At 33.5% G+C, this 16,531-nt stretch overlaps 1 protein-coding gene across 8 annotated transcripts in view; it reads right to left on the reverse strand.

The window, feature by feature from the left end:
* NBEA (neurobeachin) overlaps positions 1-16,531 on the reverse strand; it is a 451,247-nt gene that overhangs the window by 310,210 nt on the left and 124,506 nt on the right. For all 8 annotated transcript variants that reach the window (XM_079333484.1, XM_079333487.1, XM_079333486.1 and 5 more), the window contains exons 14-20: positions 9,058-9,137; positions 8,294-8,356; positions 8,088-8,185; positions 6,236-6,328; positions 2,431-2,539; positions 352-433; positions 17-140 (exon numbers count right to left, since the gene is read on the reverse strand). In XM_079333484.1, the coding sequence (XP_079189610.1) occupies positions 17-140; positions 352-433; positions 2,431-2,539; positions 6,236-6,328; positions 8,088-8,185; positions 8,294-8,356; positions 9,058-9,137 (649 nt within the window). The remainder of the gene's footprint in view (positions 1-16; positions 141-351; positions 434-2,430; positions 2,540-6,235; positions 6,329-8,087; positions 8,186-8,293; positions 8,357-9,057; positions 9,138-16,531) is intronic.

A 16,531-nucleotide genomic window follows, 5' to 3' on the forward strand; every position in this document is an offset into this window, starting at 1 on the left:
ATTTGCATTGACATACCTTCTGTTTTCACGGCTATTACTAAAGAGTTTTATCATATCAGATAAGAACAAACGTCGAACTTCCATCAGCTCTGCACTTGGCGTGGAGTTTTTTAACAGCGTTGCCACCACCTTAAGAATCACTTTGAAAGAATAAATTAGTTATGTAAAGCACTTTACCAATGTTTAAAAAAATAAATAGTGCTGACAGCTATTAATGTAAGAGGTAACTCAAACCCATATGTGTCTAAGATAAATGAATGAATTGTTCTCACTTTCTGAACCATCATTTCAAAAACCCCCACAACCTCTAGGTGACACATTTACCAAACAAGCACAATATATTGTCCTTACTTGGATTCTGAATTTTCACTGTTGAATCTGGCTCTGGGTGCGGTTTATGTACAACTTGGGTGCATACTTGTTCTGTCAAAATCTAAAACAGAACATTAACTTCCTTTTACCATTTTTAATGAAACACTACAGTATTTCTTTGTTCATTTTAAAATTCGTTAAGAACATTTACTGTGGCCACATGCAACGTCATATAAAAAAATTAGGTGAAATATTTTAAATCTTGAAGAATGGAATAAAGTGATTCCTCTATGTAAGGATAAAGATTTTCATGGTGATACTGTAGCTGATTAGCTAAACTTTGAGTTCATTGCCTAAATATGCAATAACAGTATTTTAAAGATATTCCATTCATATTTCTCATATTTGTTGTACATTCACAGATCAAAATATCTTTCATAAGCTACATACATCAACAATTATTCTCACACATTTCATCAAAATCAAACTGAATAATTCTTAAAACGGTGTTTGGTTTCCTCCAGCTAGAAAGAGTAAGCATCAGAGACAGCATTCCATAGGGATAATCCTGGGGCTTCACATAATGAGGAGGACAGAGCATTCTCCTGTCACTTGAATTGTACCTGACAACCTAATTAATCTGCATTGAGGCAACACTGCAAACCTTTCACACTGGGATACCTGCCACTGGATGTGTGTATGCAACTTTATTTTTAAGAACAAGCTAAAAATTCAATTACTTCAACACAAAATTCTCAGTAAATACACTCAAGTAAATGCATTTCAAAATAGTTTCAGTATTAATATTTATTTTAAAGAACTTTATCTCTCTCATTATGACTGATATTAGTTTGATTATTTTTTAAACACAGTGTCTTAGAATAGGTCTTTGCATTTTGATATTTAAAATAGAATGAAAATATGGCCTTGCTGTGAGAGATATGGAAAATATCTTAGCAGATCTTCCATACTTACAGCACAAAACCCTTTTTTTCTCTCCTTTTCTCTAGCTATTTTTTCAAATGTAAATGCCTGTGGATGCTGAACTCCATGAGGACTTTGATTTTGTCAATGAGTTATGCATTTTCTGAGAATACCAATCACAGAAGCTCTAAGAAAACTGAATACAGGATGTAGACTCTGAGGGCTCAAGTGGCCAAACCATAATAGGCAATGCTTAATAAAGAACTTGGATCTAAGTCACTGGCAAATAGATAACATTTGGGTTTTTACAATCATAGGAGAATCATTTTCTACATTATTCAAACTTAGAACTGTGTAAACCAAGTGCTCCTCTAGTCTCTTTTTTTCTTTTCTGGAACCTACCCTGAGCATCTAGTCATTAAATCTATTTGTGACTAAAGAAAATCCTAAAAATCTTTTTAGTGCATAAGATTTTCATAAATTGCAAAAGATTCTATTCTAAGTCACCATTTCAGTAATAACTGAAGATTGGACATGAGCTTTATATGTGCAGACATGAAGACAAGGGTTTCAACCAACTTAATGTTCTTCTTAATATTTTGCTTTTACAAAGTTGCTCATCATTGAAACTGAAGCTTCTACAAGAACCTGACAAAACAGCTGAATGCTTTATGGGTCATACTTCTTTGCCTCAAGCAGTATCTGCTACATAAAAGTGGCTGTTAGTTATCATTTTGGCATGGCTAAAAGAGAAAAAATATCACTCTTCAAAATTTTGTAAACTTAAAATGAGTGACATCAAAAAGAAAAAATAAAAGAGAAGCATCTCTGACTTCAGCATTTTCCATTTCAATGGAAACCAACTCTCCAAACAGTGGAGAAGTACGAGCAATTGGAGGTCTGCAGTATCTGTTGAGGTTTTGCTTGTTTCGGGGGTTTTTTTTTGTGAAAAACAATGAATACCTTAAGTAACAGGATCTCTTCCATCAGAAGTGGAAAGCTTCACAGAGCCTTTGTAAATATTATGACATTGTTAATAAAAATATCTAAAGCATAGCAAAATACATTGTGGACCAATAAATACTTTCTCAACATTTCTGAAATTTTTCTCAAAAGTCTTGAGAATCAGGATTATAAAGCACAGAGATACATCTTACAGCAGAAACTACAATCTTTACATTTAATAATTTGTACCTCATAAAGCGTGTTATATGTTGTAACGGTCACTGTATTTGTGTGCAGCATCAACCTTTCTCCAAGAAGTGTGAAAAGACTGTGAGTATGCATGATTTCAACCTTTCTCCTGTAAGAGAAAACAAAAACATTAGGCACATGCCAGGCATGATGAGGATTTTAAGTAAATACAAGATAAAGCCCAAAAGCCAAATATGTTGATGCTGTACTAAAAAGCTCCCAAGCTTGTTATTTTATATATATTTAAGATATTTCCCACAATGAATGCAACTGTACAAATATACAAAGGTTCTTGGAAAACAGTGTTGTATTTAGGATGGGCTTTTGTATAAAATAAATCACACACCTTTCTCAAAGTCAATTCCTTCTATCTTACTCAGGGTTAGAAAGTTCAAAATGTGCACAGGCTGGTTAAAATGTTATCACTGAAGAGCACACCTTTTGTCACATCACAAAACTCGGACAATGCATCTTCATATTTTCCAACATTTACCCCAGAATCACAGAATTGTTTAGGTTGGAAGCAATCACAGTGGGTGATCTGGGCTGGCCTCCCTCAGACTGCCCAAGCAATCTGTATGTGTTAATATTTATATATATATATATATATATATATATATATATATAAATTTTTCAATACCACCTTTCTTCTTTACATATCATTCTCTCATGAAGTCAAAATAATTCAATCCTGGAGTAACACATGTTGTAAGAAAAAAGAAATAAAATCCTGAAAAATTATGAAATTCTATATGATTGAAGTGTATTTCAAATCTGGTATCCAAAACTACTCAAATCTTTAAAAATTGGAGAGGGAAGCAGCCCACATCAATGAATTCCCCTTGTCCTTAAACCTACCCTTTTAAAATGGAATATAACATCATAAATAGAGTACTTCTCATACTTTGTACCATTAAATTTACCTACTACCATAATGGATATGAAATAAAAATCATTTTCCAAAATAAATAATAATTTATATTAAAACTGAAGAAAAAATGTAAATAGGATACAGTAACATTCATAAAAAATTTATGCGTTCAAAAGCTAAGAAACTGAATTTTCATGATTACCAGTGAAAACATAAATTATATAGGTTGATTCTAGAACTTTTAAAAGTAATTATTTTATTATTATTATTTTATAATTTTCAAAGTAAATACCACAAAAGAGGAAGGCAACAACTTACAACATTGTGTACTTTTCTATGCACAGAAGTGAGTTCATAAGTTATTTAGGAGAAAACCTACAGGTATTTATTCTTTTAGGGTATGATCTAACAGATAGAAGTAAATCCATTAGGAGGTTTATAAGTATGGGTAAAATCCAAAGGTAAAACAACTATTATTTCAGGTGGTGGCATAGAAATAACTAAATATGGCATAGAAGGAAAAAATCAGAATTTTGTCAGCCATTAAAGTTAGACAAAGTAGTCTATCATCACAGATCACAAAGAAAAATCAAGTTATTCAGGCTCTCATCTAACACATTACTGGTCATTTCTGAGAATCAATTACTTCCACTTTATAACTTTATCTGTGATGTGTGTATACATGAATTCCACCAACAGTGGAATTCAACAGTAACTGGTTTGGTACCTACATGTTTGCTAGTAATATTATATTGGTTAAGATTTCATAAATCATAAATCTCTTTAAGCAATTCTGCTTTAGTGTATTACAGTACAAGGCCTGTTTCCTGTACTGTGAAACAGGAATATAAGTACTTTATAATTTTTGTGGTTGACTCCCATTTTATAAAGTCATGTGTATGCACATATATGTATGTGAACAAAAAGGCACAAGCACTAGCTGTAAAATATAAAATTGAAGGCTGTTTTTACTTGCTAAATCTACATAAAATATGCACACTTGCAGATGTTCAGAGGTCTAAAAATTTAAAAAGAACTTCAAAAGTTATACAGAATATTCAAGGGGATTTCAATCACTCCAATCACATGAAAAATAAAGTTAATTTTTGTTAAGTACATACGTTCACTCAACAATGGAAACTACACTGATAATTGCAAGTAGATGTTAAATTAAAATTTCAGCTTCTGAAAATTCTGCTTTCTTTTTTTGTAACCATAGCATCATAGAATATGCTGGGTTAGGAGAGACCCACAAGGATCATCGAGTCCAACACCTGGCCTTGCACAGCACCATCCCCAAGAGTCACACACCATGCACCCAAGAGTATTGTCCAAACACTTCTTGAACTCTGTCAGGCTAATCCTTCAACCTAAACCTCCTCTGATTCAGCTTTATGCTGTTTCCTTGGGTCCTGTCACTGTCACCACAGAGAAGAGATCAGTGCCTGCTCCTGCTCTTCCCCTCATGAGGAAGTTGTAAATGCAATTGGGGTCTCTCCTCCAGGCTGAGCAGACCAAGTGCCCTCCCTCAGCTGCTCCTCACAGGGATTCCCCTCAAGGCCCTTCACCATCCTTGTGGCTCTCCTTTGAGCACTGTCCAATGTTTAATGTCTTTTTTATACTGTGATACCCAAAACTGCCCCCAGCACTGGAGGTGAGGCAGCCCCAGCTCAGAGCAGTGCAGGACAATCCCCTCCCTTACCGGGCTGGTGATGCTGTGCCTGATGCCCCTAGGACACAGGTTGCTCCTTGATTTTCTGGATAAGAACTTATCTGGATACAACCAGGCTTCTGACAAGTCAAACCTTCATCTGTTGTATCATACTTAATCCAGCTCATATCAATGTGAATGACTTTTACTAAGTAATGTTTGAAAAGTCCTTGGAGATTCTTGAGTGGACTATCAATTTGCTTTATTAATTCCCAGAACAGTATTCGACTTGCTGGATCCCAAAGGAAAAATCCCATTTAGAAGCATATTCTCAGCTAACTGTCTCTCAATTATACAGTCATGCTTTATTGATCTTACTGAGAAAAGCACTTCTAGCAATACCACACTCTGGCTGGACTCCTACCTCCTTCCCTTTCAAATGAGGCTTACATGATGAAGTCTCTTGTGAAGCATGTGGTTAATTTTTATAATACACAGCCTCCCACTAAAATGCCATTTTGGGCTAATCCCAGCAGGGATCTTAACACCACATGTAGAAGTGGAAAAATGAGCAACAGCAGGCTATGCAGCACTGCATGATTGTTAGTGCTTTCTTGACACTATAATATGGAAGATCAGACTAAGTAAACCCATTTCATGACATCAGGTCCTTTTAAATAGGGATATTTCTTGCTGCCACATTTTCTATGTGATATTGCCTACACAGAGATATGTCCTTACCACCTTTTTTTTCTTTTTTAAAACACAACTTGCTTGATGTATCTGCTTTTCCTTCTGAATGTTTCCTTCTGAAACATTCCCATGTCAATAAAATATTCTATTTCATTTTTCCCACCCTTCTAAAACTATTTTTAGAAGTGCTGCCCTGGAAATTTTATTGCAATGACACTGATAATTTCAGAAGCAAATTTTAGATCACACTCATATGTTTCCTGTTAACTTCAGCTGAACATGCAATATGTAGTTAAAAGATGCATTTCTGGAAAATGTTTTTTCCTTCTTTTAAGACCTGAGTTTCAGTATATCACATATCTGAAAGACAACCAATGTATTGTTTCAAGCATCACAGTAATAGCAAGCTAACTGGGGAAAAAAAATTATCTGATTTATAAAGCTAACAGTGTTCAAATTATGAATCAGAAAACCTAATAATTTGAAGTAATTTCTAAAGACTATAAAGAATATACAGTAATCATGACAAAAAGACAAGAAATATTGTGAACTTAAATACACCACTCCAAAAATTTTAAAACAACACTTACTTATGACCCAAATGTTTAAGAAAATATCCAAGGACCTTCAAAGCTTGCACCCATATACTTTCACTTTTGGAAGCCAGCAACTTATAAATTACTCTAAAACAGAAAAACAAATTCAAGCTCAAACACTGCATATATAGATTGCATTACTAAATATCACATACATAGCTTGTATTTCACTGAGCAAGGATACTTATTAATAAATAAATAAATGTAAATAACAATTCAGAGAAAATAGGATATACTGAAAGAATCAAGTGCAGAGTAAGAAGTTAATTATGATGTCTTGAGGCTGCAGACATGGTGTAGTTCGGTTCACTTCAATGTTTTAGAACAAAAAGTAACATCTTGTCCTATACTTCTCTCTTGGAATAACCAAATAAAAGACAGTCAAATGTTGTAGCTTGGGACAAGAGAAGCAGACTGGAACAGACAGGGTCATATTCTGGAGCACATGGATGCTAATGAAAATCTCCCTTCATTAGACCCTCTGTTTTAAAATACTGGATAAAAAAAAAGTTCTTCAAATATTAACTAATCTAATTATTAAATATTTAATTAATATGATAGGTTTAAGCACAAATTATGCAGTCTTTCAGAAAGGAAACCAGCCTTGATCTGAAGTCACCAAGAGACAGAAAACATCACTCTTGCCCTGCACTGTTCTGCAACAATTTTTTGAATTTATATTTTAGCTTCCCATTAGAATTAGCTTGGCTTCAGCTTTTAGCCATTCTTCCTAATCTCTCTCCACTAAAGAGTGCTTTTTAAGACAGTATCTTCCTCTTCCGAAATGACTTCTGCTATTACCAAATGACCTCTGGAGCTTTTGTCATCTGACATCTTAGGCAAATGAATCCCTTATTTTATGTAAAGCTTTGGGGGTGTTTTGTTTTTTAAACACTTAAAAGTTGTAATCCTGCACATTCTCTCTGCTGCTACAACACAGACTTTCAAACACAAAGACTGCACCATCAAACACTTGTAATATCAGTACCACAAATGTTACATAAAGATGTCTCCAGTCTTCCAGATCAGACTTGCCCTTCTTCAAAAATTGATAAGGATAGAATTCTGTTTGAATACAAACTATAGGCAGCCCTATAGCAAAGTCCTAACTATGAGTTCTCCCTTCAACATGCATTATCATTCAAACAGTTTTTAGTACATAGGTTTGTACAAAGATCTTAGCACTTAGGCAAAATGGAACTTGAATCTATCAAGTAGCAGATGTGGGGTTTTATCCCTTTTACAAGCCGCTTCCATTTTCAAAAGTATTTTCAGAGTAGCACAAAAAAAATGTCATAGTAAGTATTAAATTATTAGCATAAAAATTATTAGTCCTTGAAAAAAAATATATTACCAAATTAGGCATAACCCCCCCAAAAAACCCCACCACTTATTTGGGAATTATCAGTTATTAATTCTATAGCCAAACAGATAAAAACATTAATTCCATTCTTTTCAGACAGAATTTGAGAGGCTAGGGCACAATTTCTTGTTTTCCTTTTCTCCCCAGAGAATGTTAAAGATACAAAGAAATAATATTTTCCATTATTCTGAGATATATACACAGTTATTTGATGCATCTTGTTAATTACACATTCTATTTGAGATGGAGAAGCAAGTAAAACAGTGCAGTTACTTTGAAATATCATAATGATAATCTTAAATGGAAACACTTTTTTTCCTCCAACATGTTGAAATCATTCATTCTGCCAAAAAATAAATCCCAAGTTAATAAAATTGAAGTTTAAAAGATCAGCAAGTGTGATATTTATGTGAAAAAGAAGTAAACTGGAGAGTGATGATACTGGAACTACTTTTAAGGTATTTCCTCACTTCACTGTCTTACCGTATCCCATTTCTTTGATCAAAGGCAGGAATCATGGATGCTGGATGTTCAGACATTAGTGCCACTAGCAGCTGCAGCACATCATGAATATTTTCATCCTGTATGACAAGCACCAATGTTATTCTACAAACTAACTTCAACAACAAGCTTCCCACAGAGTCGGTACAATCAGTTACAATAAAAGGTGGGTAATTACAGAAATGTACCTCGTGCATTGTTAGTAAGTAATTCAATATGCTCTGCAGCTCATCTTCTTTCACTCCCCGATCCTAGAAAACAAAAAAGGGGGCCATTATTGAGAGCAAATGCATTCCTCAGGTTTGGATAAGCAAACCTTGGACCTAGTCAAATAATCTTACAGCTTTTGTATTTGAACCTAAGAGACTAAATAATCCTCTCTATCATTCTACTGCTTTTCTTTATCACTTGACAGTTCAAAACAGTATGTAGTCAGATTCTTCTAGTGTGGGCCCTCAGATACAACAAACTACTACTGTTACTCCTCCAGTTTGTGAGAGAACAGAAGATACTGGTTTTCAATCTAATCTCAAATGGCAGATTATTCCTGAAAGAGCAGCATTCAGCTGTAACAGAAAGAGTCCTATACCATTTCTACCAGCGGTAGAACCAACAGAAGGATAAAACCAATAATTAGCTTGCCAACTGCAATTATATTTTTCATTTGACCATTTTATTAAATGTTTTTCAAATATGACAATTAATTTAATTAAAACACAGTTTATATATTTAATATAAATGTATTAGACATCTGATAAAAAATACATGGCATACTTTGGTGAGGTAATTAAGAAACTTTGCATGGATTTGATTAGATGGATGTGCATGAACATTAAATTAACCAGGAAAAGACTCAATACTGGACAGGTATTACCAATATTCTACTGTGAAAGATACTATTACTAGCATATAACAAATGTCAACGTTTTCACTCTAGAATAGACCATTTTACCTTCAGTATAAGTTGTTTCAAGAACAGAAGCATAAATGCTCTTAATGATATGATTTCTTTCTGAGAGGGCCGAGGACCATCTGGAAGAAACAAAATATAGCATTTTTAAATATAAACTAATTCCTTTAATCACTCCAGCTTTCTAAGGAAATCACAGCTCCTACAACAGATTTTGTACAATGCTTTCATATAAAAAGTTCATATTTGCAAATGATATAATTTATAACCTTTCAGAATCACATTTTCAACACAATATATTTAAGCATAAGTGCTGTTACATTTGGAAAAAAAGAAATCCATATTATATTTTACTTAGTTTTTTAAAAGAAACAGGAAGATGAAAAATAGAAATAAGCTGATAGTAATAGACAGCAATATGTGATAAACAACTTGGAATGGCTAAAATATTATGTTAAATACCATCTGAATGATAACCAACAGAGAAAGGATTTATGAAATACTAGTGGTAGCCATTACCTGCAGCAAAAAGAAAAGACATTTAACTAAAGAGAAACTACTATCTAAAGAAAATATTCAATTTAAACCAGGAAAAAAATGTAATCCATAATACTTTAAACAACTGTGCTTGATGAAATATATTATGAAAACAGAAATATGTAAAAAAGCCAGAGCTCTAACAATAATAGTAATTTGAAACTACTTCTACTGCATCTTCCATTTTCCTTTTTCATAAATATTGAAGTTGAACTGGAGATTCTTTTGTTAAGTTTCTGCTTTCCAGACAATGCATAGCACAGACAGTCTTAAATTTTGTACAGTAAAAATAAATGCAACTTAAATTATTTTCCCATCATCCATTTTATCTTACACTGATAAACACAGATCAAAGTTTAAAAGCAGTCTATTTCTCACTATTATTTCCAATCTAGATAAACCCAAGTTTTTAATGAAGATTTTCTAATTGTCTTTGGTGATACTTTTTGAAGTGAAGTCGCTGCTTTACACACAGTAATTCAAGTTTGTGAAACAGAAAAACCTTAAGGGAAGGTATGTTTGTTTCACTAGGAGGAACCAAAATAATGGCTAATACACTCAAGATTTCTTCCTGTTTAGGAGTGGAAAGAAGTGAACTGTGTATTCTTCAGAAATAGGCAAATAAATCTCAAGTTCTTCACTCACTATTTGTAAGAACACTAAAGGTATTGTAGTAAAAAAGTCTATCAGGCTCTAAAGATATAAGACTAGCTTATATTAATTCTAGTGGCACCATGAAATATCTGTTTTCCACCATAAAAAAACAGAAGTCAGTTGGATTTTTGTTGCTTTTTTTTAACTAGGTGCAATTATATTAAATATTACATGAATTTTAAATATGGTGTGGTTGTTATCAACAAGCTATTTTTATCTAACAAATATATACATATTATATTTTATATAATTTAGCTATTTTTTTTCCTAATTTAAATGTGGATTCAGTTTCCCTAACTGCATCTCAGAAGTTTCTCCTTCTTTGTACACTCTCTTCCCTCCTACACCTTACTGGGATTCAATATCTGAAAACCAGGACTAAAGAAAATAAAAAAGGCCATTTTGTTTTTTTCCTGAAAGACTGCAATTATGGAAACAGAATACAGACAATGGAGATGTCTGCAAAACATTTCTGAAACAGAAATTGTAAGGACGTGTCAAAAAAGATATCCCAATTTAACTGGGAACCTCTTCAAAGACACATGAGTTTTATCTTCTTCTTCATGTACCCACTCATTTCCCTGGAATGAGTGTGAAAACCTTGAAAAGGATTCTTCAACATGCAAAGGATACCAAAGGAGTTGCTGCTTGCAGGCTATGTGCCAAGCAGGTAAAGTGCAATTTTCCCTGCAGTCCTCTAGTACTATTTATTCCTTGCTTTTTAGTTGGGTCAGAAAGCTTCACTGCTCTAGAATCAGAAAAAGGGGACAGCTGCTACCCAAAAGACTTCATTAGTTTTAAAAATTAGTTTCAAAAACTGGCAAGGAAAAATAAGACAGGCTGGAGAAACCGGAGGCTATGTAACCACCAGACAGCTACAAAGAATGGAAGAAAGGACTGCAGCAGTATGATGTAATGATCATCTGACACAGGCTGAGTAGAATTAATTAAATAGGAAGTTCTAAAACTATCTAAACCAGATTTTTCACTATAATTTTTATATCATCAGTTTTTTACTTCATTACTAATTAAATTGCTTCATTCCTAGTTGAAGATTTATTTTAAAAAATGTATTATTGACCAAACAACGATGTAATTTATCCTAGAATAAAAAAGCATGCATTAACCACACATACTGAGGCAATTAAAGACATGTACTTTTTGTTTTTCAACTCAGAAATTGCAAAGAAGTTTTAACTGTCATTTAATCTTTGTGCCTATCACTGCATATAGACAATTCAGTCTCACCATCACTCAGACACTGATAGTCAGCACTGCTAAAGACTAAAACCAATCTCAAATTAGATCAGCTATGAAGATAATCCTTTCAAGATCTGGTACAACAACCATAAATCCCTAATACAAAATAGCAACATTCTTTTTAATGGGCAGAGAAAGGATGCCTCCCTTATCCCACACAAGGATGAGTCATTAAAGCATTTCCTGCTTTTAGATTTCTTTATGTATGTATTATTCACAGAGCCCATCATTTGCGTCAAATTTTTTAAAATATACACACACAATAACAGCCAGCTTTACCCAGACAAAAATAAATGAAAAAAAATTATCATTTAATCCAATTCATCCCTGCAGTATAGAGAATTATAGGGGCATAAACCAGAAGTAAATAAGAGGAAATAAGTAAACACATTCACAAAGTTAAGTACAATCAGTACTGCTGTGGGAAAAACAACAAACAAACAAACAACACCCCAAAAAAAGCTGATTAGGAGCTTTGAATAACAACAAAGAACAAGATTTCTAATTCTGTCTTTGGAAATAAAATTGTGTTACCAGTTCTATCACCAACCAAATGTAACATTCTTCCATCTGTTCTGATTTTTTACTACGTAAAAACCATGATGTTTCTACTCCTTAAATTAATGAAACATGATACAGATAGCAGAATCTGATCTCTATGCACACATAAATAACATCACATGATATGTGGATCACAGAGGGCCTGATTTTCTCCCTGCTGTAAAATCTAAAATGAACTGAGTTCCTCTCAAACCCAGCTCTTGAAATAACTCTGTGGAACTTCTTCTATCTGAAAAATGAAAAACTATAGTTATTTTCTCCTCATAATAATATCTGTAATTCCCAATTCCACAGTTAGTGTTCAAAAATACTGGACATGAAAAACACACTTGAAAACTCTTCACTATTATATAACTTGTACTTTAGCCACCCTGCATTCTCAATAAGGATACATGATACTACTCATAAAGGTAGAATTCATTGAGGTAGAGTGTGAAGAACACAGGAAACACCAGTACAGAGAGAAATGCTTGTCCATTCAGTTCAGGAATGAACTAAACCACACAGTAGTTGGGAACTTACATTCACATTTCTCTCACCCAACACAGGCTCTCCAGGGGAGTGTCACAGCACCAAGCCTGCCTGACTTCAAGCACTGGGACAATACTGTCAGGCACAAGGTGACTCTTGGGGTGACCTGTACAGGGCCAGCAATTGGACTTGATGATCCTGATGGATCCCTTCCAACTCATCACAAAATAAAATACAGACAGAAAGAAGCTATATATTTTAAATCATTTTCACCCATTGTCTGCTTTGTTCTGTGTTTAGGTACTGCAATGGCTGGATTATCCTATTATCCTTATTCTATATGATTTAACAAACTATTAAAGGTGTGCATGTGGCAAATCAAGATAACAGCTTTAATCACAGTCTAAGTTAAAAAATAAATAATGAAATTTAGATTATTTTCTTTAGAGATTAGCTTGACTTTTTAGGCTTTTTGTAAAAAATGTTGAAACAAACAATGCCAGAAGAAAAGTGTAACTCAATTTTAAACAGACAACTTGTCTCCACTTTGTGAATCTACATCTAAAATGTAAAACCTACTATGAATAATTATGGACCAAGTTGATACTTTTACACTCTGAAACAGTGTTTCCAGTAGCTCAGAAGGAAATGAAAATACAAATATGAATTCAGTACTCTGATTCTAAGAATAAAACAGTGTGAAACAGGAAACCAATAATGAAAGAGGAGATGCAAAACCAAATTTAAAATAAGTACCTGAGCCTTTTAAAAATTTTATTAAAATTCATTTTTAAAAAGCATTTATACCTCCACAGGGGAAGGCAATAAAACCCTGAAGCAGAGTAACTATGTGCAAGTAATAGTAAATCCAACTACTAATATTAAAAAGTGTTGCAGTATCTCCACATAAAAGATGACATGCCTAGAAGACAAGAAAACATCACAGTACTGAAATGTCTGCATGAATAAGCTTACTTCCTAATATGACAGCAAATTATTTGAAGGCACTTTAGCACATTCAGTCAAATTTTAGATATTGGCATGATTTCCAGTAAAATCTTCAAATTTGACAAGTCTCATGTCAAGTCAACCTAGAATTTCAGCTGCAATTTGCTCACGTGATGACATTTTTCTGTTTCATACATTAAAATTAATGTTTATAGAAAATGAGTCCTATTCATGCATTTTGAGATATCAAATGCTACTTAAAATACAGCTACTTTAAATTTCACATAACTGTATTTTACATTGCAACTTTTTTTCTTTAGCAAAGTTTTTCATACATTATTCTTCATTTCAAGAAATTATAAACTTCCTGGCAATAGTGGCAGCAGGAAGGCCAATAAAAATTAACAAAGACAAAATACTGGAAGAGTTACCTTTTATTGAGCTATTTGGATTGGTGAAGTTATGGGATGATGAAAACAGAGGTGAAAAATAAAAAAGCCTTAAATGTAATAACTACAACTACTCCTAGAACTGTATTCAATGACTGTTTGAATCAGCCAGACCTGCACTTAATGTTAAAAAAAAAAATCTGGTAAACAGAAGTGATGCAACATCCAAGTGATTAAACATTTTTTAATATTTTCAGGAATTTTATCAATTGCTAGCAATTAATGTTGATTTCATAAAAAAATCTTTTATGAAATGAAGGTAATATGAAATTAAATGTAGCAGCATATCACCTCAGTAATTACTATATTTTCACAGTCATTTGCTTGCAAATCACTACAGTTATTACAGCTCTATTAATCAGAGGCAGAAGTTAGTGAAATAATAGCAAAAAAAAAAAGCCCCAGTGCTGATTTGAATGGAGAAAATTCCATAGCTATGTTGGGTTACATATGTGTTGCTAAGTCACTGACCCTCCTCTCTGATAGGCAGACATTTTTCAACAAGTCACTCTTACAGATAGAAAAGAAACTACTACTTCTTTGTAGTTCCATCAATTACACAGGGCTTTCTGCCGGGAAGGAGGAAGAGAATAAGGAACAAGGAAGAAAGAAGACAGTCAACTTTCAAAAAGTCAGGTTTATTTGTAAATGCAACTAGAGACAAAATGAGAAAATTCAGATATAATCAATCATAATATGTTTTTTGAAAACTTACATGGCCTCAGTTTATAAATCACCTTCCCAACTACTGTATAAAGGCCTTAGAAATTTTGATTTTTTTGTTGTCAAACTGCTGCACCAAACATCCCCTAATTTACACTGCCTGATTACCTTCCAGAGACTGACCTGGTTCCAGATTAAAAAAAGTACCTTGTCTGAAACTGACACAAATGATACTCTGAATAAAAGAAAAGATAGGGATATAAACCAGCCATATCTATGCTTAATTTAGAGTTAATTGATTCATTTCTCATTCGTAATTCTGCATCCTTGTGTACCTCATGCCTTCTGTTCAGATTTTCATGAATATATTATATATTTTTTGAAGCTATGTAACTGGAATTACACATACAAATACTAAAAAAATACAGTTGACTGCAAATAGGCAGATATGGGCAAGATAAAACAATCCATGCTTCCTACAGAAAGAAATGTCACTGACTCCACAAAAGAGCAAACCTAGCCAGAGGGAAGCAGTCTGTAACATAAAATACATTTTCAAAATGTTGTTAGGTAGTAGTATCACGACACAGTAGCATAGGATTTTTTTTTTCAATTTAATCAAATATACTAGAAAAAAAAAATCTCAAGTAGAGATTTCTACATAACAAGTAGACTGTATTATGAAACTTTCACTCTCAAATTAGTTGAGGAATTTTCCAAGTCTATCTAGCTGTAAATATGGTTGACACCTGAAAACTTCACCTCACAACAGCTGGGTATTCAACAGCCACAAACTCAATGTATATAAACTGATCATCTGAGTTTTAAACATCCCAATTCCTCACTGATCTCAGATAGAGTTCACTTGTCTGATGGTAAAACTGCACCTGTGCAGTGTAACAGTGTAAACCTCTCTGAAAGGATGAATCTGGATAAAGCCACCCCCAGGGTAGGATTCAGCTCACCCTCAGTTCAGACATCAACAGTGTAGTTCCCACATAAGACCAGCTTCTAACCTCCCACCGGGGTTAGTGGAGATCTAACCAATAGAGGCAGCACAGTCTAGGGAGCAACCACATTTCAAACAAAGCATTTCTCAAGTGCCTGTCAATTAGAGATAAGACACAGCTTCCTAAACATACTTACCAGTGCAAGTTGTCATGCCATAAAGTTTGCAAAATATCGACCTAAAACAAGCAGATTTGGTGTTGGACACACAGGAAACCTGCATCCTTCTGAAAAGCAGGTGGGATGCCCCACTGAGACTACAATGATGCTAGAAACCTGTACTAAGGCAACTGACTCCTGCATTCCACTGTGCATCATCAGCAGACAACTAGCTCAGAAGGAGACATCTTCACTGCAGGCACCAAAAAAAGAAGTTAATTCTATTTTGGCAGCAGGAATCCAGAATCAGCGTAAGTGGATAATAAAATTTATCACTGACAAAGATTTCTAGCTAATTAAATAACCACCACAGGTAATTTTCATTATCTAGGATTTCAAACCTTTCATTCAAATGAAGAGAGAAAAGTGAGCTTTTGTTAAGTATTTGAAAATTAATGTTAATATTTTTAAGACTGTTCTTCATCTAATATTATACTAATATTATACATTATAATATATAAATTATAATATATTATAATAAATAATATATATTATATGAAAACTATAAATGTCATCCTAGATCCTAGAGCAGGATGCATCTTTCTGTGATTTTCAACACCTTCACTGCCTATTAGGACATCTAATCTAGGAAAAAAATTGTTCCTTGTGGTTTTATTTATTAAAAAAAATATTGAGGAAAACGCCTATGCATACAGCTCACTTACAGATAAGAATTACCCAGTAACTAACATGTTAGACATGTAATACTCTTGAATATTTGGGTACGGGACAGTACTAAGAACATCCCCCAGTTATTCAATTTCTCAGCATGACATTAATAGTTACACACTAAAAATAATTAATAA

This window comes from Erithacus rubecula (assembly GCF_903797595.1).
Source record: "Erithacus rubecula genome assembly, chromosome: 1".
NCBI classification, from domain to species: Eukaryota; Metazoa; Chordata; class Aves; order Passeriformes; family Muscicapidae; genus Erithacus; species Erithacus rubecula.